The following is a 25,623-nucleotide window of genomic DNA, read 5'->3' as shown; positions in this document are numbered from 1 at the left end:
GAAGTATCCACCAAATTGGTCGAATCGTGATAAGGGACATAAAGATGTCTTATACTTGGTATTTCGACTAAATTAATACTTGATCCAGGGGTGGGAAGTTCACTTGGGAAACTAAGATGACAAGATACCCAGAAAGGCGAGAAACTTAGCGAATGGCAGGAATATGACAAATGAGTTTTTCTAATAAAATGCCGAAAATGAAACAGGAATTTCCGCAAAGATTACCGAACAGATGAAGATAATCATGAAGGTTTGACCCTAATAACTGCAGAGTAGATAGAATCCGTCGTTTCTAGTTCTCAATATGGGAAAGCTCTGCTTATTAAGCCGACAGAAGGCAAGACTTAGTCCTCAGTGACATTCATTACAGGATAAAACTCGAAGATAGCGGAGCAGAAGTGTCTTCCATTCGTAAAACGAAGGGTGGTGGAGTCATAGGCGAGCTAGGCCCGAGGACAACGAATAAAGTTACGTTCTGTGACGCAGTCAAGGGGCTTCTGGGAGAGTAAGCTTTGGTTTCTAGGTTGGAACCCACGTGTTCTCTGAAATTTCGAGACCTTGACTGCCTCACAGAAAAGAACGAGGTAGAAGAGACCGTCAAACGTGATATCCCGAGGTAACCAATGTTCGGATTGGTATCACCTTTGCGATAGGAACGTTTTCAGTTGTGAAAGTTTTGCCAAAGACCATGACAAAATCTGGACTACCAGAAGTTTGTGTTGACATTCGAAAAGCAACGAAATACCCTTCAAGCAAGGTATTCGGCGTGGGAGGGGGAGGTTAGGCATATACACATATGAATATATGGGGGTTTTGAATGTCAGATTATTCGCTTTAATGTGATTTTGATGTTATAAAGGGTTTTAGTGTATATGAATATATATAGAAGGTACGACTTTGCCATTTACATACTGAAATCTGAACTACCAGCCGCTAAGGTTTGCGTACGAAGTGTGTGATTTAAATCAATTCAGGGGAAGTGGGTGTGACATATAGGTCAAACGAACTTCCTGAATATTCTTAAATGTGAAGGCACATAGCAAAAAGTCATTCCAATTCAGGAAATAGTGAAAGAAGAGAGTTGGATTTGCAAGAGTCATGCTTTATTTTGCTTGGAGCTCAGTTTAAAGGCAAATTTGTGCAGATCTGAAAATCCTTAAATCCAAACTAATTTCGTTCGTCAGTGGCGAGTATTTGTCAGAAATGATTCAAAGTAATCAATACATTTAAATTGGTGACCCCGAAGAACTGGCCCGATTGATTGGAACGAGGAAAAAAGGCAGGTTTGTGCGGAAAATTGCAATTGCGACGATTGTGCTCAGGTAGAGCGAGGCAGCGCAGCCAGGACTTGAGCGAGAGCCGACGTCGTCACAGGGCCAGTTTCGGGCTGTTTTTTTGTGCCGCTCGTTGCGAAGAGGGCGTATGGTGGCTAAACCGTGCCCTAGAAGGAACCAGACGCAGCGTTAATTTCGGGGACGTGACCGCCCCGTAGTTGAATTCTGCCGAGGACGCCCCGTATCTGCGACGACTGGAAGGTTCGTGTCGTTTATTTCGCTGGGAGAGACGCGAAAAATTCGGTTCGTTTTTGTGTGCCCCGATGTCTAGTGCTGAAATCATTCATCAGATCGTTGAGTCGCCAGTCTCTAAGAAGCGGAAGCTGACTTCGACGACTTTGCCGCAAGGAGCCGGAGCCGACGTCAAGAATCAATCGCAAGCTCAGGAGTCCCAACCTTTAAAAAAATGCTGTCAGTGCAAGCCACCGCAGAGAAGATTCAAATAAGGCCACAACGAGGTATCATCTAACAACACCACCAGCAGCAACATAATCAACAAGCGCCTCATCAACAACAACATATTATTAAATAGTTTAAGTCATTAGTCTTTTTGTAATTTTTTGTTAACATTAATAATCATTATAGAACCGCCGCAAGAGATGGCGACAATATTCTTTTTGAAAAATTCATTGTTGTAGTTCCGGTCTTTTGGCGAGTTTTTTATTTATTTTGGTCTGCCCTTCAAGCACCGCACCGGAATGCGTCAGTGGTTTCTCTTTTCTCTTTCGTACGGGCATTTGGGGGTGCGGTCTGCCGTCGTCAAATTAGGGTCTGTTAAAATTCGTTACAGCCGCCTCCTCGACTCAACTCAGATCGTTAAACTTAGCTTTTGTCATGTTGCTAGACAACAAAAACGCGGTAGGCCCATCGGACCCTTAGGTGACCGCCCTTGCTGTTCGCGTCCCTCCCTTTTGGAGACGGAATCCGGAACTGTGGTTCGTCTATCTAGTGGCGCAATTCCGGATGTCCTGAATCACAGCGGACGCGACAAAATTCAACTATGCCATTGTGGGCCTGAATGAGGAGTTCATTCTCCTGGTGGCGGACATCGTAAAGTCGGTCTCCTACAGTTTATTGAAAACGGAGCTGATCAAGCGCCTATCGGTAAGTGAGTCAGCTAAGCTGAATCACTTGGTGGCAGGTTTGACGTTGGGCGATCGAACTCCCAGCCAATTGCTCCGCGAAATGAGGTAATGAGGCAAGATCGACGACGACCTGATGAAGTCGCTCTGGCTGCGACGACTTCCGGAGAGCACCCAGGCGGTCCTCGCGTGCGTCTCCGGTTCTTTGAAGGCGCTGGCAGCTGAAGCGCGAGGTGGAGCATGGCAGAAATGAGGGCGACGCTGGACGCTCAGCGGTCGGGCAGCAGGTCGCGAGTTCGCTCGCGGTCTAATGCTCGGAAAGGACAATCGGGTAGCAGGTTGTCAGGACAATCTACGGACCGAAACATTTGTTGGTACCATCGTAGACTCTGCGATAAAGCTGCCAGATGTACGCTCCCGTGTAAATTCGCGCCTACCTCAAAAAACTAGGTTCGCGGGGGGTTCTGGCGACGGCCATCCAGAACGAAGCGCCACGTCGCCTAACAATTTATGACCCTCTGACTCTCGTCTTCTACACTCTTCCAAAAATTCAGCCAGATTACTACCGAATGTAGTCTTTCTAAACCAGTGAAGCACAATTTGCAGCACCACGTTAACACCACTGGTTCCCCTATCTTCTCAAAGGTGCGTCCTCTACCACTCCAGAAGCTGGCTATTGCACGAAAAGAATTCGAGCAACTTATGCAATAAGGTATCTGCAGACCTTCAGACCTTCAGACAGATGTTGGTCTTCCTCACTCCATATGGCCCCTAAGCCAAACGGCGAATGGCGCTCCTGTGGGGATTATAGAAGGCTTAACGCACAGACTTTTCCTGACCGATATCCTATTCCACTCGTCCACGACTTTGCGCATCTCGCAAACTGCCGCATCTTTTCGACCTTGGATTTAACCAAGACGTATCACCAAATCCCTGTAGCTTCAGAAGACATTCAAAAGACGGTAATATGCACACCCTTTGGACTTTTCAAGTTCACGCAGATGGCTTTTGGGTTGTACAATGCGGCGCAAACTTTTCAAAGGTTCATTCACTGGGTCCTGCGAAACCTCGACTTATGTTTTGTATATTTGGATGATGTTTTGGTCGCTATTTCCTCAGAGTCTGAGCATTTAGCCCATATTGAGTGTATTTTTCAACGTATCCTTAAGATCGGTTTAGGTTAATGCAAGTTTCTCCAGACACAGGTGAGATTCCTCGGCCACTCCATTTCCCCTGACGGAATATAGCCTGACCCAAACAAGGTGCAAGCGATCTCAAGCTTCCCGCGTTTGAAAACTGCGAAGGTTCTTGGGCATGCTAAACTTCTATCGTCGTTTCCTGCCCAAGGTCGCCCAACACCAGTCCGTTTTGAACATGTACTTGTCTGGCTCCAAAATCAAAGACACAAGAGAGATTGTGTGGTTTGAAGAGGTTGTCCGCGCGTTTGACAAATCTCGACAACAACTGGCTGATGCTACACTTTTGGCATTTCCTCGACAAGATGTGCCCCTAGCCGTTTTTGTTGATGCCTCTGACATCGCAGTAGGTGGTGCTCTTCACTATAAAGTGAATCAAGTCTGGCAGCCGTTGAGCTTTTTCTCTAAACAGTTGAACCCCGCTCAACGGAACTACAGAACCTACGATCGAGAACTGCTCGCCGCGAACTTGAGCATTAAATACTTCCTTTTCTTCCTAGATGGCAGGCCGTTCATAGTGTTCACGGACCATAAGCCTCTCACATTTGCTTTAAAACAAAAACCCGACAAAGCGTCTCCTCGTCAGCTTCGACACCTGAACTTATAAGCCAGTTCAAGTCCGACGTACAACACGGGTCCGGCAAGGACAACATAGTTGTTGATGCTTTGTCACGTGTCTCCGAGGTTAACATTCCCGCCTCACTCAATTTCTCGGCTATCGCCAAGGCGCAGGAGGATGACGCAGTGCTTCAGAGCCTCAAATCCAACCCCAAATACAAATTCCGGGAGTTGCCCATCTTCGGTTTGAACCTATCTCTTTGCTGCGAGTACTCGGAAAAGGGTCCCCGGCCATACATTCCGGCCACCATTCGCAAGGAAGTGTTCAACGCGGTTCACGATTTAGTGCATCCAGGCATCAGGACGACAAATTGGCTAGTCACCGAAAAGTACTTCTGGCCCTCCATGAATAAGGACATTAACTCCTGGGCCAGAGAGTGCATCGCATGCCAGAAGTGTAAGGTTACCAGGCATGTAAGAAAAGAAGTGGCCTCATTCCCCCGAAGTAACAAGTGATTCCACACTATACACCTCGACATCGTAGGCCCTTTGCGAGACTCGCACGGTTTCAAATATTGCCTCACAATCATCGACAGGTTTACGCGGTGGCCTGAGGCAATACTTCTGAAGGACATTACGGCGCAATCTTGTGCTGAAGCCCTCTGTCGAGCGTGAATCCCTCGCTTCGGTGCCCCTGAACTCGAACTATGTTTCGTCCTTTGACTGGTTTTATGCTTGCTGGGGTGCCTTTTTAGTGGTCTTTTCGGTCGAGGTCACCAGTTATGTACCGGCGGCATTGAGGCGTAACTCCCAAAGACTTGAAATTAAAATACCAATGACAACGTTATTCAAATGAGAATAATTTTTATAATGCGTCTGTGAATTATGACGAACGGTCTCTTCTGTGTTCCTGCTATCCGTGCGGTGCGTCCGTCTATCTAAGCTGCGTGTTTGCTTTTGGAGCTGTCAAAGGTTTTAGATATATTGCGTTCTATATATTGTTCTTGAGATGAAAAGTGTTCTGAGTGCGAAGCTTTGGGCGAAGTTTTGAAGCAGTTCTTTCGAGCTGGAGTCAGAAAAAAGACCCACGTTGGGCGCTGATCTACAATACTTAGTAAACTTTTGCGAAAAGACAAATTATGAAGGTCGGTTCGTATGCTGGGGAAAACCAGTGAAAAATGAGACATCCTGCGATATTGATGATCGTTATTATTGTATTGCTTGAGTCGGTATTGGTAAATTCAGGCATGTACAGAGACACATCTTCATTTAAAGTTTGGAGGCCCTAATGACCCGCTTTATGAGAAGTTTAAGGAAACTTTTTTCGTTCGGCCTTGATTACGTTTTTTTACGATAGGCCCTCATCTTTATGAACAAGTGTATTGACCTAATGAATTCTGGAGTCATTTCGAACGAAAACAGTATAAAGACAAAAAAATTGAACAGTCAGCTTTCAATTTTTTCGTCGCTGCTTTCCCCTTTCCGCCATATTTTCGGCTCATCTTGGAGCTTTCGCACTGCACTCAGGTCCTCATCACTTACACTTGGTGAATGATTGTAATTGCAGTCGTAAAGCATCCCATATATCTCAATGATTTTAATCGTGGAGCCAATATCACTGCGATGCATTAAATATCTGGACTGCAGCAAAACTATGAATGGATAATCTATTCTGCGGTACATCTGCTTTTCGTGGTTACGACTTTAAGAAACCACACTCACCCACGATTTTATTTTGATGATTAATCTAGCACTTTTCAATCGAGGTATCTGCGAACACATAAATATCTAAAATTTGTTTTCAATGCGCAGCATCCGATCTTCATGTTTTGATCATTCACTCAATGAATGAATGAGTGACGTAAAACCAAACGGAGCTGACAAAACATCCAACTTGCTCGTGTTCACGTTTGTTATGAATTTTACACTTTTTGAACTTCTGAATATGCGGGGTTCCCCGTCGACCGGTTACATGGTTTTCTTACATGATGAAGACGTTTTTCAACTCCTTTTTAATAATGATGATTTTTGGATTCCAGCCACCGAATCAGTTTGAAAATATCAATTCATTCACCCACTTCGTTGGTAAATACTCTTTGGTCCAAGCTTGTTCAAGTTTGCCGGTAAACTCATGACTGAAACTATCAAGTAAGATATTAAATTAACCCGAAACCATATGACCGCTGAGACAATGATAAAAAGATCTTCCGCATGTTGAGGCATCCTCCAATTATCCAGTTAATAGTATCTTTGAGAAAAATCGCGAAATTAGAAGTGATTAGGCGTACAGGCTAAGACAACTGGAAAATATCTTAAGATTTATCAGAGTCACTCTAGTGAATCGGTGCGGAATGTTCTCGTGTTTGAGGGAGACGTGGATGTTCTTATTCTGGAATTCGTGATCACTTAGTGCAAAGATAGAATCAAGTGAATTTAAGATTGAGGAAAATATCTATTTATAAAGTGAATTGTTATTTGATTTTGTTGAATTAAATCTAGTTAAAATTAATTTGAATGGCTGACGAATTCGAATCGAAAGCCTTTTTACAAGGTAGTAGCGGGTCAAGTGAGGAGAGTTTGAATAGTTTTTTGGATGAACAGGTTTGGACTTTGGAAAGTGTAATGTGCATGACTTTAGATTTGTTATTTTGCGACTGTACACGAAATTTCAATTAACTTTATTCGCAGTTGTTTACCACTTAAATTTAATATGAAGTTCGACTGAGACGCCATTTTGTCGCATTTCTGTAAAATTTTAAGTTGAACAAGGAGGTAGCTTTACTGAATTCAGTGAGGACTCATTACGTCTTTACCGGATGTGAAACCATTTTGATATCACTAGAAAGTAGTATTCAGATAAGAACTGAATAAAGTACTAGCATTACAGGCCACGATACATAGATTTTACCATACTGTTTAGTAGAGTAAGCTCTACCTTGGAATTCCTAGCATTTCTGGTTTTCAATCAACCTCTCGTCTTTCAGGAAGAGATTGTTTTTCAATCTGCTTTTCTTGTGATTAACCAGATTCGATAATAATTACACCATTAGATTGTGCATATTTACCTATGGCTTTTGCAATCAAACTTATTAAAATGTAAAATCTCTTTAAAACAGGTCACAGATGATGGCGACTCCACCAGTTGCAGTATTCCACAAACTCCAATGCCCGAGAGTAAAAATGAGTCAGAAGTAGATGAGGAACCAGAGAAACAACCCATTTTCCGGTAAGTTTGCTGATATTGAGTGCAACCCATTGTCATTCGTTGTTCGCTACTTTTTATTGCTTTACTTTATAATAAGTAATTTGATTGACGTTGACAGTGGTAAGGAAAGTGAGTAATATATGAGTTATTTGCTGAAATGAATGGATACCGACGTAGATACTTGCGGTCATTTTATTTGAAATTTGCGTATGAAGTGTGCAGTTTATTTTATACTTCCTTTTTTATACGGTTTTAATTTAATTGTTGTATATTTTCTGATCAAAAGTAGTGACGGTTTCAAATTCAAATGAATTGTCATCCACTAATCCTGGTTCTCTTTATTTTCATCATCATCAACGGCGCAACAACCGGTATCCGGTCTAGTCCTGCCTTAATAAGGAACTCCAGACACCTCGGCTTTACGCCGAGGTCCACCAATTCAATATCCCTAAAAGCTGTCTGGTGTACTGACCGACGCCATTGCTCCATCTCAGGCAGGGTCTGCCTCGTCTTCTTTTTCTACCATAGATATTGCCCTTATAGGCTTTCCGGGCTGGATCATCCTCATTCGAATTAAGTGATCCGCCCACTGCAACCTGTTGAACCGGATTTTATCCACAACCAGACGGTCGTGCTATCGCTCATTGATTTCGTCGTTATGCAGGCTACAGAATCATCCACCCTTATGTAGGGGGCCAAAAATTGTTCGGAGGATTCTTCTCTCAAACGCGGCCAAGGGTTCGAAGTTTTTTTCTTGCTAAGAACCCAAGTCTCCAAGGAATACATGAGGACTGGTGCGATCATTGTCTTGTACAGTAAGAGCATTGACCCTATGGTGAGACGTTCCGAACGAAACAGTTTTTGTAACCTGAAATAGGTTCTGCTGGCTGCCAACAACCGTGGCCGAATTTCATCATCATACCGGTTCTGATTTTCGACCCTAGACAGGAGAAATTTTCAACGGTCTCAAAGTTGTTGTCTTCTATCTTCATTGTTTTCGTTGGATCAGCGCGAATCGATGCTGTTCGTTCTTTTGGTTTGAGCGCTGACGTTGCCAGCATGTACTTCGTCTTGCCTTCATTAATGTGCAGCCCAAGATCTCGCGCCGCCTGCTCGATCTGGATGAAGGTAGATTGTACACTTCGGGTTGTTCTCCCCATGATGGCGATATCGTCAGCGTAGGCAAGTAGTTGGCTGGATTTGAAGAGGATGGTGCCTCTCGCATTTACATCGGCATCGCAAATCACTTTCTCCAGGACCAGGTTGGAGAGGACGCATGGTAGGGCATCCCCTTGTCGTAGACCGTTGTTGATTTTGAATGGTCTCAAGAGTGATCCTGATGCTTTTATCTGGCTTCGCATATTGGCCACGGTCAACCTAGTCAGTCTTATCAATTTCGTCGGGATACCGAATTCTCTCATGGCCGTGGACAGTTTTACAGTGGCTATGCTGGTCGGCTTTAAAGTCGATGAAGAGATGGTGCAACTGAAAGCCATATTCCAATAGTTTTTCCATTGCTTGCCGCAGAGGGAAAATCTGATCAGATGCTGATTTGCCTGAAGTGAAACTTCTTTGGAATGGGCCAATGATGTTCTGGGCCTGGCAAGATAGAGGAAAATATCTTATAGATGGTACTCAGCAACGTGATACCCCTATAATTGCTGTACTGTGTGATGATCCCCCCTTTTATGTATGAGACAGATAAAGCCTCGTTGCCAGTCGTCAGGCATTGTCAATTCTCTCTCTTCTTATTTTGTGTTAAAAAGACCTAATTAAAGTCGGTATATTGTCTGTCTCTCCGGAGGTGGATATTTTCAAAAGGTATTGGCCCAGATACATCTGTGTACGGGGTGCTCATTGAAACGATTCCCCATTCGGCACTATATTACGCTTTAGGGGGAAGGGGGCTACCCTTCTATTGTTTTTACCCATTTCCAATGCTCAGCGATGTACAGCTCGAGATTCGCAATTAAGCCAGACTCCACTTTCTGGTAGTTATTTTTGTCCCTTTAATTGTGTCACGTCTAGCTACGCAATAGTTTCACCTGCTGGCGTCGAAGGCAAGGCGGTCCTGAAACTCTTGCGTAGCTAGACGTGACACAATTAAAGGGACGAAAAGCATGAATTAAAATTCTGAAAGTTCAAGGCTTTTTGGAATGTAGCAACTGGGTGCAGATCGGCCGTATGGCAAAAATGCTACTACACCAGTGCATTGTCACTAACCATGTACTTCCTCATTAATTTGCCTGGGACTATATTGCTCTTAACTACAGTTACTCAGCGGTGGCGAGATGGCGGATGGGGAAAAAACCTTTTTGCCGAGCAAACACCACATGGCCAGAGACGACTTCAGGTCGTGGATCGAGTCTGCAAGGGGCTCATCCCTCATTATAACCTAACCAGAGGTTATTTTATTTGTTAACGGGCAGTACACGGCATAGCAGACACATGTTTCGGACACAACATGTGCCTTTCTTCAGTGTTGGTTTCTCTTCTCCACTGTGTCCTTCATGTTGCATCCGAAACACGTGTCCGTTATCGTTAAATAAACTCCATAAGTAAACTGGAAACTTTTCCTTTTAATAGTTTTACTTATCTGGGATTAAGCTTACTTCCTAATAAGAGTGGGAAAGATTTACCGCCTAAAGTAGGGGGTGTTGCCCAAAAGTTGAGGATGAATTGAGATTCTAAGTATTCGGCGGGGGTCGTTAGATACATTCAAATAGAGATGCTGGTTAATCGAGTTTCAAGGGTGTTTATGGGAGTTTCAGTTTTGGGCTTTATGTTCAGCTGGGTGGCCTTAATATCTTTTTTGGAGGTTCTGGTATTCACAATTTCATCTAACATTTTGAGGAATTCTTGCATAATCTCCGAGAAGAAGTTAAATTAACCAGTTGAGGTGTAGAGTTAGATTCACATTATGTGCTAACTTGCTGATAATTATTGCGGCTAGATTGCGCTCAAATGCTTGAAGAAGGACTTTTGTGTCCTCCAGGAGTCATAACAGCGGAAAGAGGACCCCTTCTTGTGGGTAGCCCCGGATAAATAACATCGAATCGATTCTGTGGTGTCTTGTAGGATCACAAATCGCCGCAAATGAGACATACATAATTGAACGCACCTTCGATGTCCATGAATGCACCTAACGCAATCTATTAGTTTTTCCAGTTCTTTTAGTTAAGAGGAGGTTATACTGTTCGTAGTAAGCTATTCACGTTTGTGTTTAGGAATAAATATCATCTTTACATCATGCCAGTTATTCGGAATATAAGCGTGCGCACCTATTCCCTTTACTACTTTGCATGTTAATATCCAGTTTCTCGGTTGAGAACTGAATGAGGCTTCTGGTTCTGAGGTAAGATTTTGGATACTGTCTAGGAAGCGCACTTGAGGCAAGTGGTTTGCTACTTCTTCAACATTTTCTGCGTACCTTCCGCTCTATCCATGTAGGTTATTCAGTTGTTGCCTACTTTCTTCGATAAAGATCCGCTTTAACTTATCTCGCTTGATGTCGTGCTTTCCATGTCTCCTATTACCAAGTCCGTTTGTTCCCGATTATTTTCAATATCCGGTTCAATAAGGGTGATTGTAAAGAAAGTCCGCGGCTTATCATCACTCCCCCCCTGCTTTGCTTTCTAGCACCATCCAGGTGGAGATATTGAGGTTATTCATGATTCAAAGTTATTCAAGAGCCTCAGTGCCATTACGTTGTTTGTATGGAAACCAGGGAAAGCACTTTTTGAACGATGGCTCCTCTTGTAGTTAGCCGCGCGCCTTCCCACAAACAAAGATGCTTTCAATGAGCAATTAAACGGTTCAGGAGAAGCTTCCTAAAGGTGGCATTGTGGTCATGATGAGTGATCTGAATGCTAAGGTGGGATCTGACAACAACTTACTCGGACATGTCATGGGGAAGCACGGTCTTGGCGACCATAACGGTAATGGCAGGAGATTCATGGATTTCTGCAACTCCCATCGCCACGTCATCGGTCAGATCGACCACTTCGCGATCAGCAGTAAATTTAGGAGTTGTCTTTTGGATGTGCGTAACCAGAGAGAAGTTGACATCGGTCTCAAAAGGGATTACCATCTGATGGTCGCTTACTTTCGCTTGCATGTTGCGCCCAATACTTCTCACAGGGGTGAGGAGCTGCAACCCCCTAGGTTCAACATCGACCGCGCTATCGCTCGGCAGTGGGAGGGCTGTCTTGATGATCGAGCGGCAGATCTACTGAGTAACGCGCCTGAGAATAATGATGAGCATTGATGAGCTCTTCTCTCTGGTGCTGCATCGGATGTTGGCCACGTTCCGAATGGGCGTCATAAGATCTGACTGACTGTGAAATTGTCAAAGCGGATTGATGAACAGAAGAGGTTGAAGGCTCTAGTGACCGCTACGAATATTGGTGGTCGTAACGTGCTCGAACTCCGCTAAGGAGCGAAATCCCGAGAAGTTCAGCGTAGTGTATGCCGTGAGTAGAGAGAATTTGCTTTGCGCTGGTCAGTGGTGTAGTTACTGCAGATCTACTGCTTCCGCTTGTACGGAAATATTGGGAATCCGACGGCTTTCCCAGAGAGAGAAAGAAGGGGATGATCATCAAGGGGACCCGTTTTGAGTGTGACAAATGGAGGGGTAGCTGCGTGCTGCCTGCCTTCGCATAGATAATATCTAGATTAATCCTGGGGCATATAAAAAACAACTCGAAAGTTTGATCGACAAAGAGCAGGTTGGTTTCCGCTCGGGATCCTTCTGGATTAACCGCATCATTACCCTACGGATCATTTTGGAACAGTCCTTGGAATTTAGATATTCGTTTCACCTGCTCTTCATCAAGGAGGAAGGGAGCTGTTAGTTCAGGGAATCCCTGTGTACGTTTTTCTCTGTAAATGTAGGTTACTCAGTTGTTGGTTACGGTCGTTGACAAAGATCCGCTTCATGTCATCTTGTTTGGCCGCATTGACGAAAGTAGATTCATTACCAAGTTGAGAATTTGTAGTTTCGTTCCACGCCCCAATATTCTATTTTGAACTTGGTATTCTTCATAAGGAAAATTAATCGAATACCAAAGAATCTCCATATCTTCCTGTTGACTTTTTATGGTTAATTTGACCGCCCTGACATTGCCATTACGTAGGTTCTTAACCAGGATGGCCTGGAAGTGTTTTGAAACCACTATACAGGAGGAGGAGTTTAGCATTTTCACTGGACTACCAAAGGTCAACATATTGGAAGTTTAAGTCGCAACCAACAATTCATGATTCTTTCATGAGATATATGAATGTCTTGCAGCCATTGATTGGACCACAACGACTGATGATGACGAAGATGTTGTTGGCCGTAGGATTCAACACTTGTAACGTGACGGTCTCAAGCCCGCAGTAGAGCCGGCAACCGATTTGTTTCCGAGCTTTGTTAATATTCGGCTCTGGAATCTCGATTGTAAGGAGAGATCCCGGGCTGTCGGCTCTACCTCTGCTGCTTTACCGTCTAGCGGCATCCAGGTGGAGACATAAGTGTTATTTTGATAACCAAGTTGTGTTTGTGCCTCAATTTGATTACGCTCCTCAGGGGCAGTACTGTCAGCATCAATAGTTAGTTACTATATGACTCCTATTTTATTCTTTGACTATTTGAGGCATTATCTTATTCGGCGTCAGGCAAACGCTAGACAACGTTATCCCTAAACACCAAATCCAGGGGAAGCCATTCCTTTGGTCTTGGGCAAGTATCCTAGGTCGAATGCCGTGCTGATTTCAAATGGTTGCGGTATCCGATAAGTCGGTACCTTACACCATGAAGCCGAGTCCTTACACTCGCACTAGATCAGTTTCCAACTCCACAGCGAACTGCTCTAATTTGTAGGATGCAGATTATGCTATCCCGAACCCGCAGCGTGTGCAACGCTTTCACCGCACGCGTCACGATCCTTGCAGAGGTCTTCGGTACCTGGCAAGTTGCGGACGTGTGTCTATATTCCAGGCACTTGAAATATAATGCTTGGAGAGGGTTATCCCCATTCGTACCTTGCATACTACTCATCCAAATTTTCCCGCTTTTAAGGAGCTTTTTCCCTTCCCTCTCCCGACCTTGAAGTCATCGCTGACGCTCCTGAGGGCCTTTTCGAAATTTGGTAGGTTCTAGGCGTGCTTGCTCGACCTAGGTCTTTAGTCTCAAGTAAACTTGATTAAGGACACCTCGATTAAGGACAATATATTTCTAGAGGAACAATTACCAGTGCTCTAGTGGCATAACCTTTAGAACATTGTCCTGAAGGTTACGTGCTATTGTTTCATAATTTGTCCATCAACAAATTACTATCAATTTTTTCAGCAATCACCCCCTTATCCAATGTCACCGAAGCCACTGCAAGTTGAAGCAATTCAATTCACTTTAATGGTTACTCACCCCAACTACGTGACGAGTGACAAGTTGAAGATGAATGGCTAGTTTCGCTTTTATGATACTAATCCAATTCAATTTAGGGGCCTATCCCGCCTACCCGGAATGCACATGTGCGCAACGAGCGCATTTTTACGCCGTCGATCGGTCTCAGACGGGGCTGTGTTAATAAGTAACTTCTTAACCAATCTTATTGAGTTCCCAGAACAAGATAGCTGGATGGTACCTTCACGGCGGATGATAGACAGAGCACATGAAAGACAAAGATTCTTAGATTGGAAGTAATAGTTCTTATTAAGGCGACACTTTATTGTCTCCTCGCAATATTAAATATAACATTTGAGGGGACATGTACGTGTGCAAGCACTCATGATCCCTTTGTACGTCTCTGTGTGATAACACACGTAGTAGTTCTGCTACAGTTATTTTAGCTAGCTCAAATCAAGATTGTCTTTCAGATTATAAATACTTTTTGAGAGCATGTACTTCGAGACCCGGATTAATATATGTACAGCATGCATCAACCGCAAAGATTGCTCAAATGTTTAACAAGATATCAGTGTGTGCTACTTACATATTTGATAATATACAATAGATTTGGAGTAGAAGATACTGAGATGTGGGAGACCTACTAGCATCCAAGATACGTACTTCTCCCAGATGGATATGGGCCATATGTGTATTATCTATTTACTGAGTGTGCTGGAGATTAGTGAAGATGATCGTTATAGGGATCATTCAGTCTCCGTAACTGCTCTGTAGGTGACACTGAAACCCGTCAAAGTATGCTCTAAGTGCGGAATGATTGCGTTCCCAACAAACTGAAAGATACTAATTCCCATCAATTTTCCAAGTAAATTATAAGGTATTGGAACCGAAAGGCTAGTTGATTGCGGTAATTAGTTGGTAAAATTCTGGAATGCTTACCTGTGAATGCTAAGTGACTTTGCGGTTTTTGCTTCTAGCACTTTACGGAGGGCTTCAGAGTCAGTACATGTGACGACGAATTCTGTAGTGATTTCTTAAATAAATTTGATCGTGGTTGTGCTAATTTGAAAATAATCGCCGAATTCCAAATTGTGATTTTTGTGATATCATTGATTAGATGAAATATTCGTGTTTTCAGGAGTCTTTATGATTAGACTGGTAGTGTCTACTTTAAAATTTTGTTTAATTAGTTTCGTTGCTCTTTCTACTATAAAAATTGATTAAGTGCCATAAGTTTCCCTCGGAAAATTATGCCTTTTGCTTAGTTTGCGGTAAGTAAATCAAATATTTGATTACTATATTATTACACTATATTCTTAACGAGGTGATTTCAAGGGAATAACGTGTAAAAACCGAGAAAATAGCTATTTTTATGTCTTCGAGCTCAAGTGTAGCCAATTACTTCCATATTTTCATGTATATTCCAGGAATAAACTCAGAATACATATTTGCATTGTTCCATTCCTTTTAGGATAAGGCCAGATCTTCCATAAAGAGCTCTAGTAATTAATGTTAACTAGAGGAGGGTTAAATGAGGCAAACTGCAACAATAATGCTTAATTTTGCCTATTATGTGCATAAAAGTTGTCCTAATCCAGGCCACTGGGGTATTTCTGACGAAACAATATTGCCCTTCGGTTTTTCAGTCCTCTTGTAGCATAGCGTAATGCTTGACTATCCTAGGTTTCTTACCATTTCAACCGCAGAACGGGCTCGCTGCAATCCATATTGCTATTCTGAGAAAAAATTGGCTCGATCTATTGTGCACCACCCTCTCCAGCCTGCTACTAATCCGCCCTAAAAATTGCAATACCACCGATGTGACCTCCATCGAACAGTCTCCTTTTGATGTTGAGTGTACATGAAGCTATCATACAGCACAACAAAATTCTGAGGAAGATACTTCTGGGAAGTACCCAAACTAAAGCGGATGCATATAGAATTTTCTCCTAATGAAAACCAGCGGGATGATTTCGACCCTAAGCCCACGAGAGTTTCATTTTTCTTGGAGTAGGGTGGGTGAATGCGTTTACCCACAGAGTGTTGGACTGCCGCAATAGTACGCTGTCAGACTACCAAATGAACACCTTCCTGTCATCAGAGAACTAGCCTCGAATCGGTTGCCAGCTTACTTCCGGCTAGCGCTCCCGCTCTCTCGGCTTTGGAAGCCTTCAAGTCAAAGAATCCCTTTCACGAACGACAGGGGAAGAAGGGAGTTGTTAGTTAGAAACCCCTTGCCATCCGGCCCTTCCGCCGGTCGAATTCAATTTTCTTTGCAATAAGAAGAGCCCAAACATAATGCCCAACATGACTGAACGCTGGCAGCTGGATCTTCAGCATCTCCCTGATAATATTGGTTGGAAAGAGCTTCCCTGTGTCTGCATAAAGTTGCTGACGAAAGCTGTCCCATCTTTCGCAAGAGAAAAAGGTGTGTTCAGCGTCGTCCACCACTGCATTGCAGAACACACAATCAAGAGATCGCGGCATTCCAATTCTGAGCAGGTAACACTGAAAACCTTCACTCCCGCTTAGAAGTTGGGTAAGGAAGTAATCAATCAATTCATCTCCTTGGGTCATTTTGCCAAGAAAGTTGCCATTCCGTAAGTGTGGGTTGACGTTCATCGTGGGCAACTACCTCTCTTAGGTCTTCAAACTTCCGGTTGTAGGCGGCTTTACGCGCCTTAGCAAGGAGGACAACGGGGATCACTCCTGCGATTACCATCACAGTCGGTTCTAAGATAGTGCCATAAGCCGCCCCACTCACAAAGGTCTCCCCCGTCTCTACACTTGAGCAAGGCGTTTACGATGCAATTCTTTGCCAATGGCAATAACCCATACCTTCGCGCCATAGACCAGAGCGAACGGTATTGCTCCCATAAGAAGATGTTTCCTCGTAGATCCAGGGTACTCAACATTAGCCGAATCAATGTCGACGCTCCAATCGCAGCCCTGTCCGCCGCTGCTTTGATTTGCTCGAAGGAGCTCATCTTCGAGTCGAGCATTAAACCACGGTATTTAACCGCTGCTTTTGAATCTATAGTCAACAAGCCGATCGATATGGGACGTAGGGCCGCTATTTTCTTTCTGGTCAAGATGGCTACTTCGGGTTTTTCCAGGGCAAGGCTGTAACCATGAGCATTCATCCATCCGCTTATTGTCGCATCAATATGGTGCTCAGAGGTGGCGGGGAGGAATTGGGGCGGAAACCCTATCGGCTGAACTAAAACCATGTGGCCGAGGAGAATCTTCGCAGAGGTGGCACGTGGAGACGCTGTATCGCATTGACTTGCCGGCCGTGATGCAGTAGGCGAATACTCCGAAGGCCTCATTAGGGCGATCAGACTCGAGTCCGCACGGGTACTCATCTGAAGTCGCTATAGTCACGAAACCTAACCAGGGGTATACTGGTGCCATGGGAACCGGAGTAGCCCCTCGACTCACATACTTCAGGAGAATTCCTATTGTATGTGCTTACAGTTCGGTTGTTTGCGGTTGGCCCCCTAGTGGGAGATTCATGGGGGTTGTGGTTGCGTTCAAGCAAACAGAGACCTTCGGGTCTCAGCGTGGTGTTGCGTTTCAACACGTGTGCCGTACTTATTACTTCGGTAGAGATTTTGATAGGTCTTGCCAGTATGAATGCTGAACCATGCACTCGGTATAGACTGGTACCGTCGTAGCTTGTGGTCAGAAAATCAATCCGCGTCTAAAGAAAACCGTGGGATTAAGTCCACGAGAAAAGTACTCAGGTGAAACCCCAAAGACTCTCTGTCGCATTAATATGCCAAGTGTGCTTTGCGCCTGTTCAACAGTGCGTCCGGGGACAACTGACTCTTCTGGCATGTCGAGTTGTAGCAGATTATCGTGTGCTACTCTCGAAGTAATCATCATCTCCCTCAGACCTCCTAGTGTCTCATAAAGCAGGGAGCGGTCTTTCAGATTATCTCTCACTATCAGCAAGCGGTAGCTTGGGACGTGGAATGAGTTTTCTAATGGGCCTAGTGTGTCTTTCCATCTTACGGGATTGAAGATATTTTTGAGATCAAGGGTTACGAGGTCGAAGCGCGGTCAAAGGGATAGGTCCTAGGGCAAAACGTGGATTGGTACCCACGATGGAGCACAAAACCAGGGAAACGCCTGCCGAACCAATACCAACCGCTCCATTAATAATAATAAACCACTCCATTGCCAAACCCTATCTCCACCTCCACGTGAGTTCTTTCTTAATGAAAAACTGAAGACGGAGAAGGATGAAGACGAGTCTCCCGCGCCTAAAAACGGGACAAATTGTACTAACTGGTCCTCCAGGTTGGAGGTTGGGTAGGGCTGACAACCCTATATGGAAAACGACTCATTACGAAGCCATGAAAGGAGCTTCGGACTGGACTGATAACACAAAAACGAACCCGGCAACGTAAACGGATTTGCGGATTTTCTCATGGAAGGTGCGCTCTCTGCACAGAAATGAAGCTGCCAAGCAGCTAGCCGATACACTGTCCCCATATAGGGCTGATGTAACAGTGATACAGGAAATGCGTTGGACACGGACCGGTTTCCTAGAGAAGAGTCACTATAATATAATAATAATAATAATAATCGTTGGCGCAACAATCCATGTTGGATCAGGGCCTTGAAGTGTGTTAGAGCACTTCATTCAAGACCATAACGGTACACCACAGTAAACTGTAGGAGGCAATGTGGTCAACATTGCGCTCGCCCGAGATTATTATCCTCATTTGACTCAGGTACTCATTCACAGCTGAGTCGACTGGTATCCGACGTCAAATCACGATACAAATCCCTCTGCCACCAGCGAGATTTAAACCGCGACCTTCGGTACGACAGCCTTGTGCTCTAACCACTCAGCTATCCGGACAGGTTTCTTAGTCAGCCAAAAAATGAAACCTGCTGTTATCGGATTTGAAACTATAAACGAAAGGCTCTGCACTCCGTGTTCGCGAGGCAAATTTATAAAATATAAGCCTCATAAACGTTCACGCTCCTACATAGAAGACTGCAGAGTCGGAAAAGGATACCTTCTACGAGGCAGTTGAGCGGATGATAACCATAAGTCGTCAGGAACCGATGGAATTACAGCCGAATTGGTTAAAATGTGGAGGCGACCAACTGCACCAAGTGGTTCATCGACTGTTGCTCAAGATGTGGGACAGCGAATCAATGGCTGACTACTGACAACGAGGCATTAGCTGTCCCATACATAAAAAGGGGGATATCACTCAGTGCAGCAATTATAGAGGTATCACGTTACTGAGAACCGTCTATAAGATATTCTCCGCTATCTTGCTAGGCCGGATAGTTCCACATGCCCAGAACATCATTGGCCCATACCAAAGAGGCTTCACTCCAGCAAATCAATAGCAGATCAGATCATCTCTGTGCGGTAAGCGATGGAAAAACTGTTGGAAAATGGCCATCAGTTGCACCATCTTTTCATCGACTTTAAAGCCGTCTATGACAGCATGGCTAGGGTAAAGCTGTACACGGCCAACTCGGTATCCCGACGGAATTAATAAGACTGACTAGCCTGACCGTGGCCAATATGCGAGGCCAGATAAAAGCAGCAGGATCACTCTCGGGATCATTCATAATCAACAACGGTCTACAACAAGGGGATGCCCTATCATGCGTCCTCTTTAACCTGGCCGTAGAGAAAGTGATTCGTGATGCCAATGTAAATGCGAGATACAGCATCCTCTTCAAGTCCACCCAACTACTGGCCCTCTACATGAGGATGGAGGATTTCGTAGCGTACATAACGACGAAATCTATGAGCGATACCACGATCGTCAGGTTGTGTATAAAATCCAGCTCAACAGGTTACGATGGGCGGCTCACCTAATGCGTATGGATGAGTATGATCCACACCGGAAAGTCTATAAGGGCAATATCTATGGTGGAAACAGAAGACGAGGAAGACCCTGCCTGAGATGGAGCGATGGTGTAAGTCAGGACGCTTAGGTATATCGAATTGGTGAACCTTGGCGCAAAGCCGGGGTATCTGCAGTTCCTTATTAAGGCAGGCCTAGACTGCATACCGGTTATTGCGCCGTTGATGATGGTGATGGATCTTCTTGCTCTGAACCCGAATTGCCTTGGAAATAAGTTCTCGCTAGCGTGGATCGCTTTTGCGAGTTTATTCCTGACGAGATTTTTCAGCACTTTCCCGGCCATGTCAAGCATACTTAGCGATCGGTATGCTGGCACAGCTCAGGGTCTCCTTTAGCCGAGTCTCGCATCTTCCAGCGATAAGGAAAGATGCTCTTGTTTTGACAAGCGTTGAAGGCTCCGCGGAGCAATCCTCTGGTGGAACACCAGTTTGTAAACTTCCGTCGGCATTCCATCACGACGTGGCGCCTTTTTGTTTTTCATGGTGAGAGCTGTTTCTTCGAGTTCTCTTATTGCGAAATGGGGGAAATCCTTGATGCTTTTTCTGGAGAATAGTGCTCGTACAATGCAGTACATAGAAGGTTGGCACCCCATGGAAGCCTTACAGGCTTTCGTTATCAGGTTCATCACTCAATTTACTACAGTGACTGCTGCGGTACCACCGATATTCACCGTCGCAAAGTTGGACACGCAGGGGGAGCGCCGGGTTTGTGTATGTCGCCAAATTACGTCAACAACTTCGAAAGCGGTGTACCAACGATCACTTGCCGAGAAGTCTTCTAGGGCTCGTCCACCAACGGTGCGAGAGATTCTGATGTAAAAGTTTTTATATATCAGGGATGTTTCTTTTTCAGCCAGAGCGCCGAAACGTTATCGTGGATCCCGTGTTTAAAACTACGAGTCCGATTCACGAATCCATTTCTAGAATCCGTTTCCCTCTAGAGTCTGCCTGGTTAGTACCCATTGTCTGAGCGTAACTTCACGGTATTAAGACACGGATTGATTTTGTGACCACAATCAGAGCCTCGCTGTAAGCCGACTCCACTTGTGAACGGGACAAAGGCTGAAGAGAAAGAAGAATCAGAGCCCCGCTGTGACAACCACCAGTCTACACTGACTGCATGGTCCAGCATTCATGCTGGAAAATACATGACCTACCTAAATCTCGACCGAACTATAGAGTGCGGCACCCGAGTTATAAGCGCAGCTTCACGCTTGGGGCCCGAAGGCCTCTTATCCGCTTGAACATAACCACAATTCTCATGAAGCTCTCACTAGGAGGCCAATTGCCAATAACTGGAATTCTCAAGAGACATATGACCTCAGAGGGCCGGCTTCGAAGGTATCAAATAACCTCTGATGAGGCCTCATGGCCGAAGTCACTTCAGACGAGTCCCGTGCATATTCCGGTTTGATTGTTCTAGCTAGGCTTTGGAGCATTCCCCTATTCCGTGATGACCAGCAAGTCAATGTGAATACAGCGTTTCCCGGATCCACCACATCGACTTCGTCTCCTCGCCGTCTTAGAACACCCTAAAATGTTATATCATGAGGGAAAAATCGGGGTTGTGGGTTCTTTCGTCTGTCACTAATGTGTGTACTTCATAAGCAGTTACTCGGTATCCTTAGCCCTGACATGAAGATACCTCGGAACGGTCTTCTATAAAGATTTATTTAAGTACTCTTTGTCTTTGGGAGACATATCCCGGCTAATGAAAGCTGAAGATTCAGGGTCGGCATGCTTGACACCTATCCATTTTCTTAACCTCCCAAAACTTTGAATTTTCAATCTATTTACATATCCTTTTGAAGAAAAGAAAGTATCTTATGGCACTTTTTTGTTATCTTATTTCAGCCCCACATTTCGCACGAAACGAAGGCTTTCAGTTGCTCCGTTACCTGCTCTACGGTTGAATGATAAAGAAATGATCGCCAATGAGTTTGATAGTCAAAGTGTTATAAGTAATCAAGCCTCAATAGCCAGTGCGACATCAATAACGAGCCTTTTGAAGGAAAAGATGCAGGTAAGGATTTTAGATAGCATTTTGACTGCAATTCTTTACTATTTTGAATTTTTTATTGTTACATCTCACTTTCCTTATTTTAGGCCTTTCCGCAAGCACTGCGCCGGAAGAGGAAGGAGACGAAAGATTATAAAATCAAAGTTTTCGTAGTTATTCTACTGCTGATTATCGTATTTCTGGTAAGATAATCTATTTCGAAATGTAGCCATAGCAGATTGAAGGCCCATCTTTTGAGTATAACTTCCTTAACTTTTAATTAAAGGTTTCCAGCACTTATTGAAGTATTTAACAATGTTTTCCAGGTCGGCTATGCACACATCATGTACCATAACAAAGTACTAACGAGATCCTACTTCGATAAGATCAAATTCAACAATGCTAAGCGATTGTTGACTGTTTACAATGATAAGGGCGATAAGATTCTTACCGGCAATCTGGGTACGACCGTGATGGCCGATAAACCCTTTCACTGTCTCAGCGATGACATTGTGAATGATGGGAGTGTATGCTTGGAATGGACCGATATAGCCCGAATGTATATGAATTATGAGAACCTAGATATATATCGATGTTACTCTATAAAATGGCAGGCACTCGGGGAAGGGATTTATCCGACAGATTGCTATGATATCTCATTTAAAGATGGTGGTTACTGGTACGGCGGGGGATTGACTAAAAATGCAAACTGGCCTCTGAATTCCGCTGACTTTGATTTTACGCCGTTTATCACAGGTGACGCGAATGTTCAAGAGTTCGGAAATGCGTTGAGGAGATACTTTATCAGTTCCAGAGGGGTCGCGATACAGATTGATGATAGATCTCCCTTGCAACTGTCCATCAATAAGACGTCAAATAAGTTTTGCATGAGAGCGAAAAATGATAATTTTGCGTTTGTGAATAAGTTGACAGAATTGCCCGAATTGAGCTATAAGATTTGTGTTGCCAATAACATGAACGTCTTGCACAGGCAAATGACGAAACAGAGCCTCTGGGATGGCATTAAGGCTGAGGACAAAAATATCCTGAACACGATGCTGAAGGAGCCTGTTTGGCAGATTCCAGCCTTGAATCATACCTTTTTGAATGAGAACACGATATATAATTACTCTGAAGAAGTCATCGGTATGGGATTCATGAAACTGGGACATATTCTTGTAAACGAGTTCTGGCAAGAGAATATTGGAGACTTCAGTGTGGACAAGGAACGCTTCCCAACTTTGAAAAATACAGTTGACGTTTTACATAGGCGTGGATTCAGGATTATATTCACGGTACAGCCGTTCATCAGCACGGACAGTATCAACTTCAAGGACGCTGTGAAAAAGAAGCTTCTGATTTACGAGCGATTATCGGAGCGAAGCATTCCAGCTTTGACAAGATATAAGAGTTCCACGAGTGCCGGAGTTTTGGACGTAACAAACAGGGACTCCATACCATGGTTAGTGAAAAAATTGGAGAAAGTCATCAAGGAGTATCAAATCGATGGGTTTTACTTCGATTTGGGAACAGCATACAATCTTCCTCATTATTATCAGTGTCGCGAAACTTTAGACAATCCTGATATGTACGCCCGAAAATTTATGATCGGATTAGAGGAACTCATTGCAAACATTGGAATATCATCAGCAACAAGAGTGCCACGTCCTCCAGCATTTTTAAGTTTGCCCCCAGCTAGCTCATCATGGAGCGGTTTGAAGAATCTCGTAGTGTCAGTTTTGACTCATGGAATTTTAGGTTTTCCATTTATCCTGCCCGGATCAGTTGGTGGTGACTACGTGCTTCCAGAGAACGCAACCAAAATGGTGTCCTTCTACTCTTTACCGCAACCTCCACTTTCAAGTGAAGAGTTATACATTCGATGGGTTCAGCTGGTCTCCTTTTTCCCTTCTCGTCAATTTAGTCATTTGCCGTCGGAGTTTAAGAACGAGGAAGTCATGGAAATGGTGAAGGATCTGACGAAAATTCATCAGGAAACCGTGGTACCCGTACTGGAACGATTTTTGACAGATGCTATGAATGAGGGTCTGCCTTTGATACGACCGTTGTGGATGTTGGATTCTCAGGATCCTGCCTGTTTAAGTGTTAGTGATGAGTTTTCGGTGGGAGAAGATATAATTGTTGCACCAATCTTGGAGCAAGGACAATTGGCCAGGGAAGGTAAGTGATATATTCGTCGTTGTATGGTAGGAAGGAAACAAATAATATTGTTAGTTGTAGGATAGAATTCGAATTAGATATTGAAATTTTTATTTTTAAAAGCAAGATCAAATGTTTTCAAAAACTAATTAAATTCGCTGTGAGTAGGGTAAGAAGAGTCATCAGAAGGTATCTGAATTGTGCTCCACTTAACGGTTTTTTACTTAAGAACCTAGGAAATTTTGTCAAATTCATATTTTTCCTGCAGTTTCCCCAAAGTGACTGAAGGTATTGGACACTAGTTGAATTATACTGCCTTTTCTTTACACAGTTTTCGTAAACGGAAAAGCTGGTAATTTGAAAAAATGCAGATCTTTGTCCTAAGTTCTTAAATTATCACTTTACAAGCCGTTCTCAAGTGCTTATAGATCCTCGCTCTCACAACTGCTTGACAGAGATAATGTTTTTTTCTCTATAAGAGTTCTTTCAGATTCTCGCGCTGCTTTTTATAAACATCCTCTTATTCTACACTAAAAGCACTGCTAGAATCCATGGCCGAAAGCTGGCTCACAAGGTTATTATTTTGCTATTCCGTCAACAGTGGGATCATATACTCAAGGACCCGTGCTAGTCACATATCAGTCTAGGTATAATGAAATACTAGCAAATGCAATGCAACACCTTGCACATGCAGCTGAGTAAGCAGCTTGCAATTTGACCCTTTATAAAAATTCCACAATATGGCAAAAATGCAGACGACAGGTCAGCACTTTATTTTGAATAAATTAGCGACTGATATGTGGTTTCTCGCAGTCCGTTCTCGATACCATTAGCTGTAATGCTGTCCGTGGAGTTTTGAAATCGTTTTTATTAATAAATTGTGTAAAGTACAAAGTGTTTGTTTTCTTAATTGTGGATTATCACAAGTGAAATTTGGACAACTTCTTTTTTTTTCGCGAGTCGTAAGGCCACAACGAAACTGGCGCAGTCGGTAGGATTTTGTAAATCGGGAAGTGATTATTCGCGAAGAATCAGCCGATAATAAGAACAATAAAACACAAGTTTGTAAATCAAATATAGTGTTCGAAAAGAACCAATTGATTACAAACCTTAATAAATCAATTAGTAAATTTTGTAAATCAAAAATAGTGTTCGCAAAGAACCTTTTGATTGCAAAACCTAAAAACACACATTGTAATCATAGTAAGTGTTCGCGAAGAACCAGTTGATTACAATTAATTAAACAATTAACGTATTACCTAATTACACGCAGCTAAAATCACTATATTGCAAGTACAGGAAGTCACCCAAACTGTTTTAAATTATATGGTGAGACTGCCATATAAGCTTGCTCAGTTTTAATAACAACAATAATATAAAGAGTGAAAGTGCTTAGCGAATGCTTAGCAGCAAAAAGAGACGGTGCCATAAATTTGACGTGACAAGGAACATTGAAAATCAGGAAGAAATGGCAGAACAAGTTCAACATTTGCAACACCAAATTCAGGAACGAGAACAACAAATCCATCAGTTGGCAGAGGCATTAGAACGGTTAACACAACAACAACAGTCGGCGGAAAATAGACACAGGATCATGAAGGAGATCCAGTTCATGAGTTGTTTTACGGGCAGTGGCCCAGTGTCCGTTAATGCATTTATAAAAAACGTGGAGTACTACCTGAACAACATAACCGACCCAAATGCAAGGAAAGCAGCAACAAGGGCAATATACCAGGAAAAAATCCAAGGGGAGGCGAAAAATGCTGTTATGGGTTTACCTGAACCCGACAACTGGG

The 25,623-nt window shown here is 43.7% G+C and overlaps 1 protein-coding gene across 3 annotated transcripts in view; it reads left to right on the top strand.

Moving 5' to 3' along the window:
* The window catches only part of LOC119654585 (myogenesis-regulating glycosidase), a 57,369-nt gene that overhangs the window by 20,549 nt on the left and 11,197 nt on the right, over positions 1–25,623 (top strand). The window contains exons 1-5 of one of the 3 annotated variants that reach the window (XM_038060044.1): positions 6,511–6,771; positions 7,287–7,396; positions 21,523–21,691; positions 21,775–21,870; positions 21,994–23,848. In XM_038060044.1, coding sequence (XP_037915972.1) covers positions 6,685–6,771; positions 7,287–7,396; positions 21,523–21,691; positions 21,775–21,870; positions 21,994–23,848 — 2,317 coding nt within the window. In that variant the 5' untranslated portion in view covers positions 6,511–6,684. Of the gene's footprint in view, positions 1–6,510; positions 6,772–7,286; positions 7,397–14,902; positions 15,035–21,522; positions 21,692–21,774; positions 21,871–21,993; positions 23,849–25,623 lie in introns of those variants that run through there. The other 2 variants (XM_038060043.1, XM_038060045.1) reach the window with 2 other exon arrangements.

The sequence above is a fragment of the Hermetia illucens genome, chromosome 4 (assembly GCF_905115235.1).
Source record: "Hermetia illucens chromosome 4, iHerIll2.2.curated.20191125, whole genome shotgun sequence".
Taxonomy (NCBI): Eukaryota; Metazoa; Arthropoda; class Insecta; order Diptera; family Stratiomyidae; genus Hermetia; species Hermetia illucens.
Note: the sequence above shows the minus strand (reverse complement) of the source record. Positions and strands in the feature narration are given on the sequence as shown.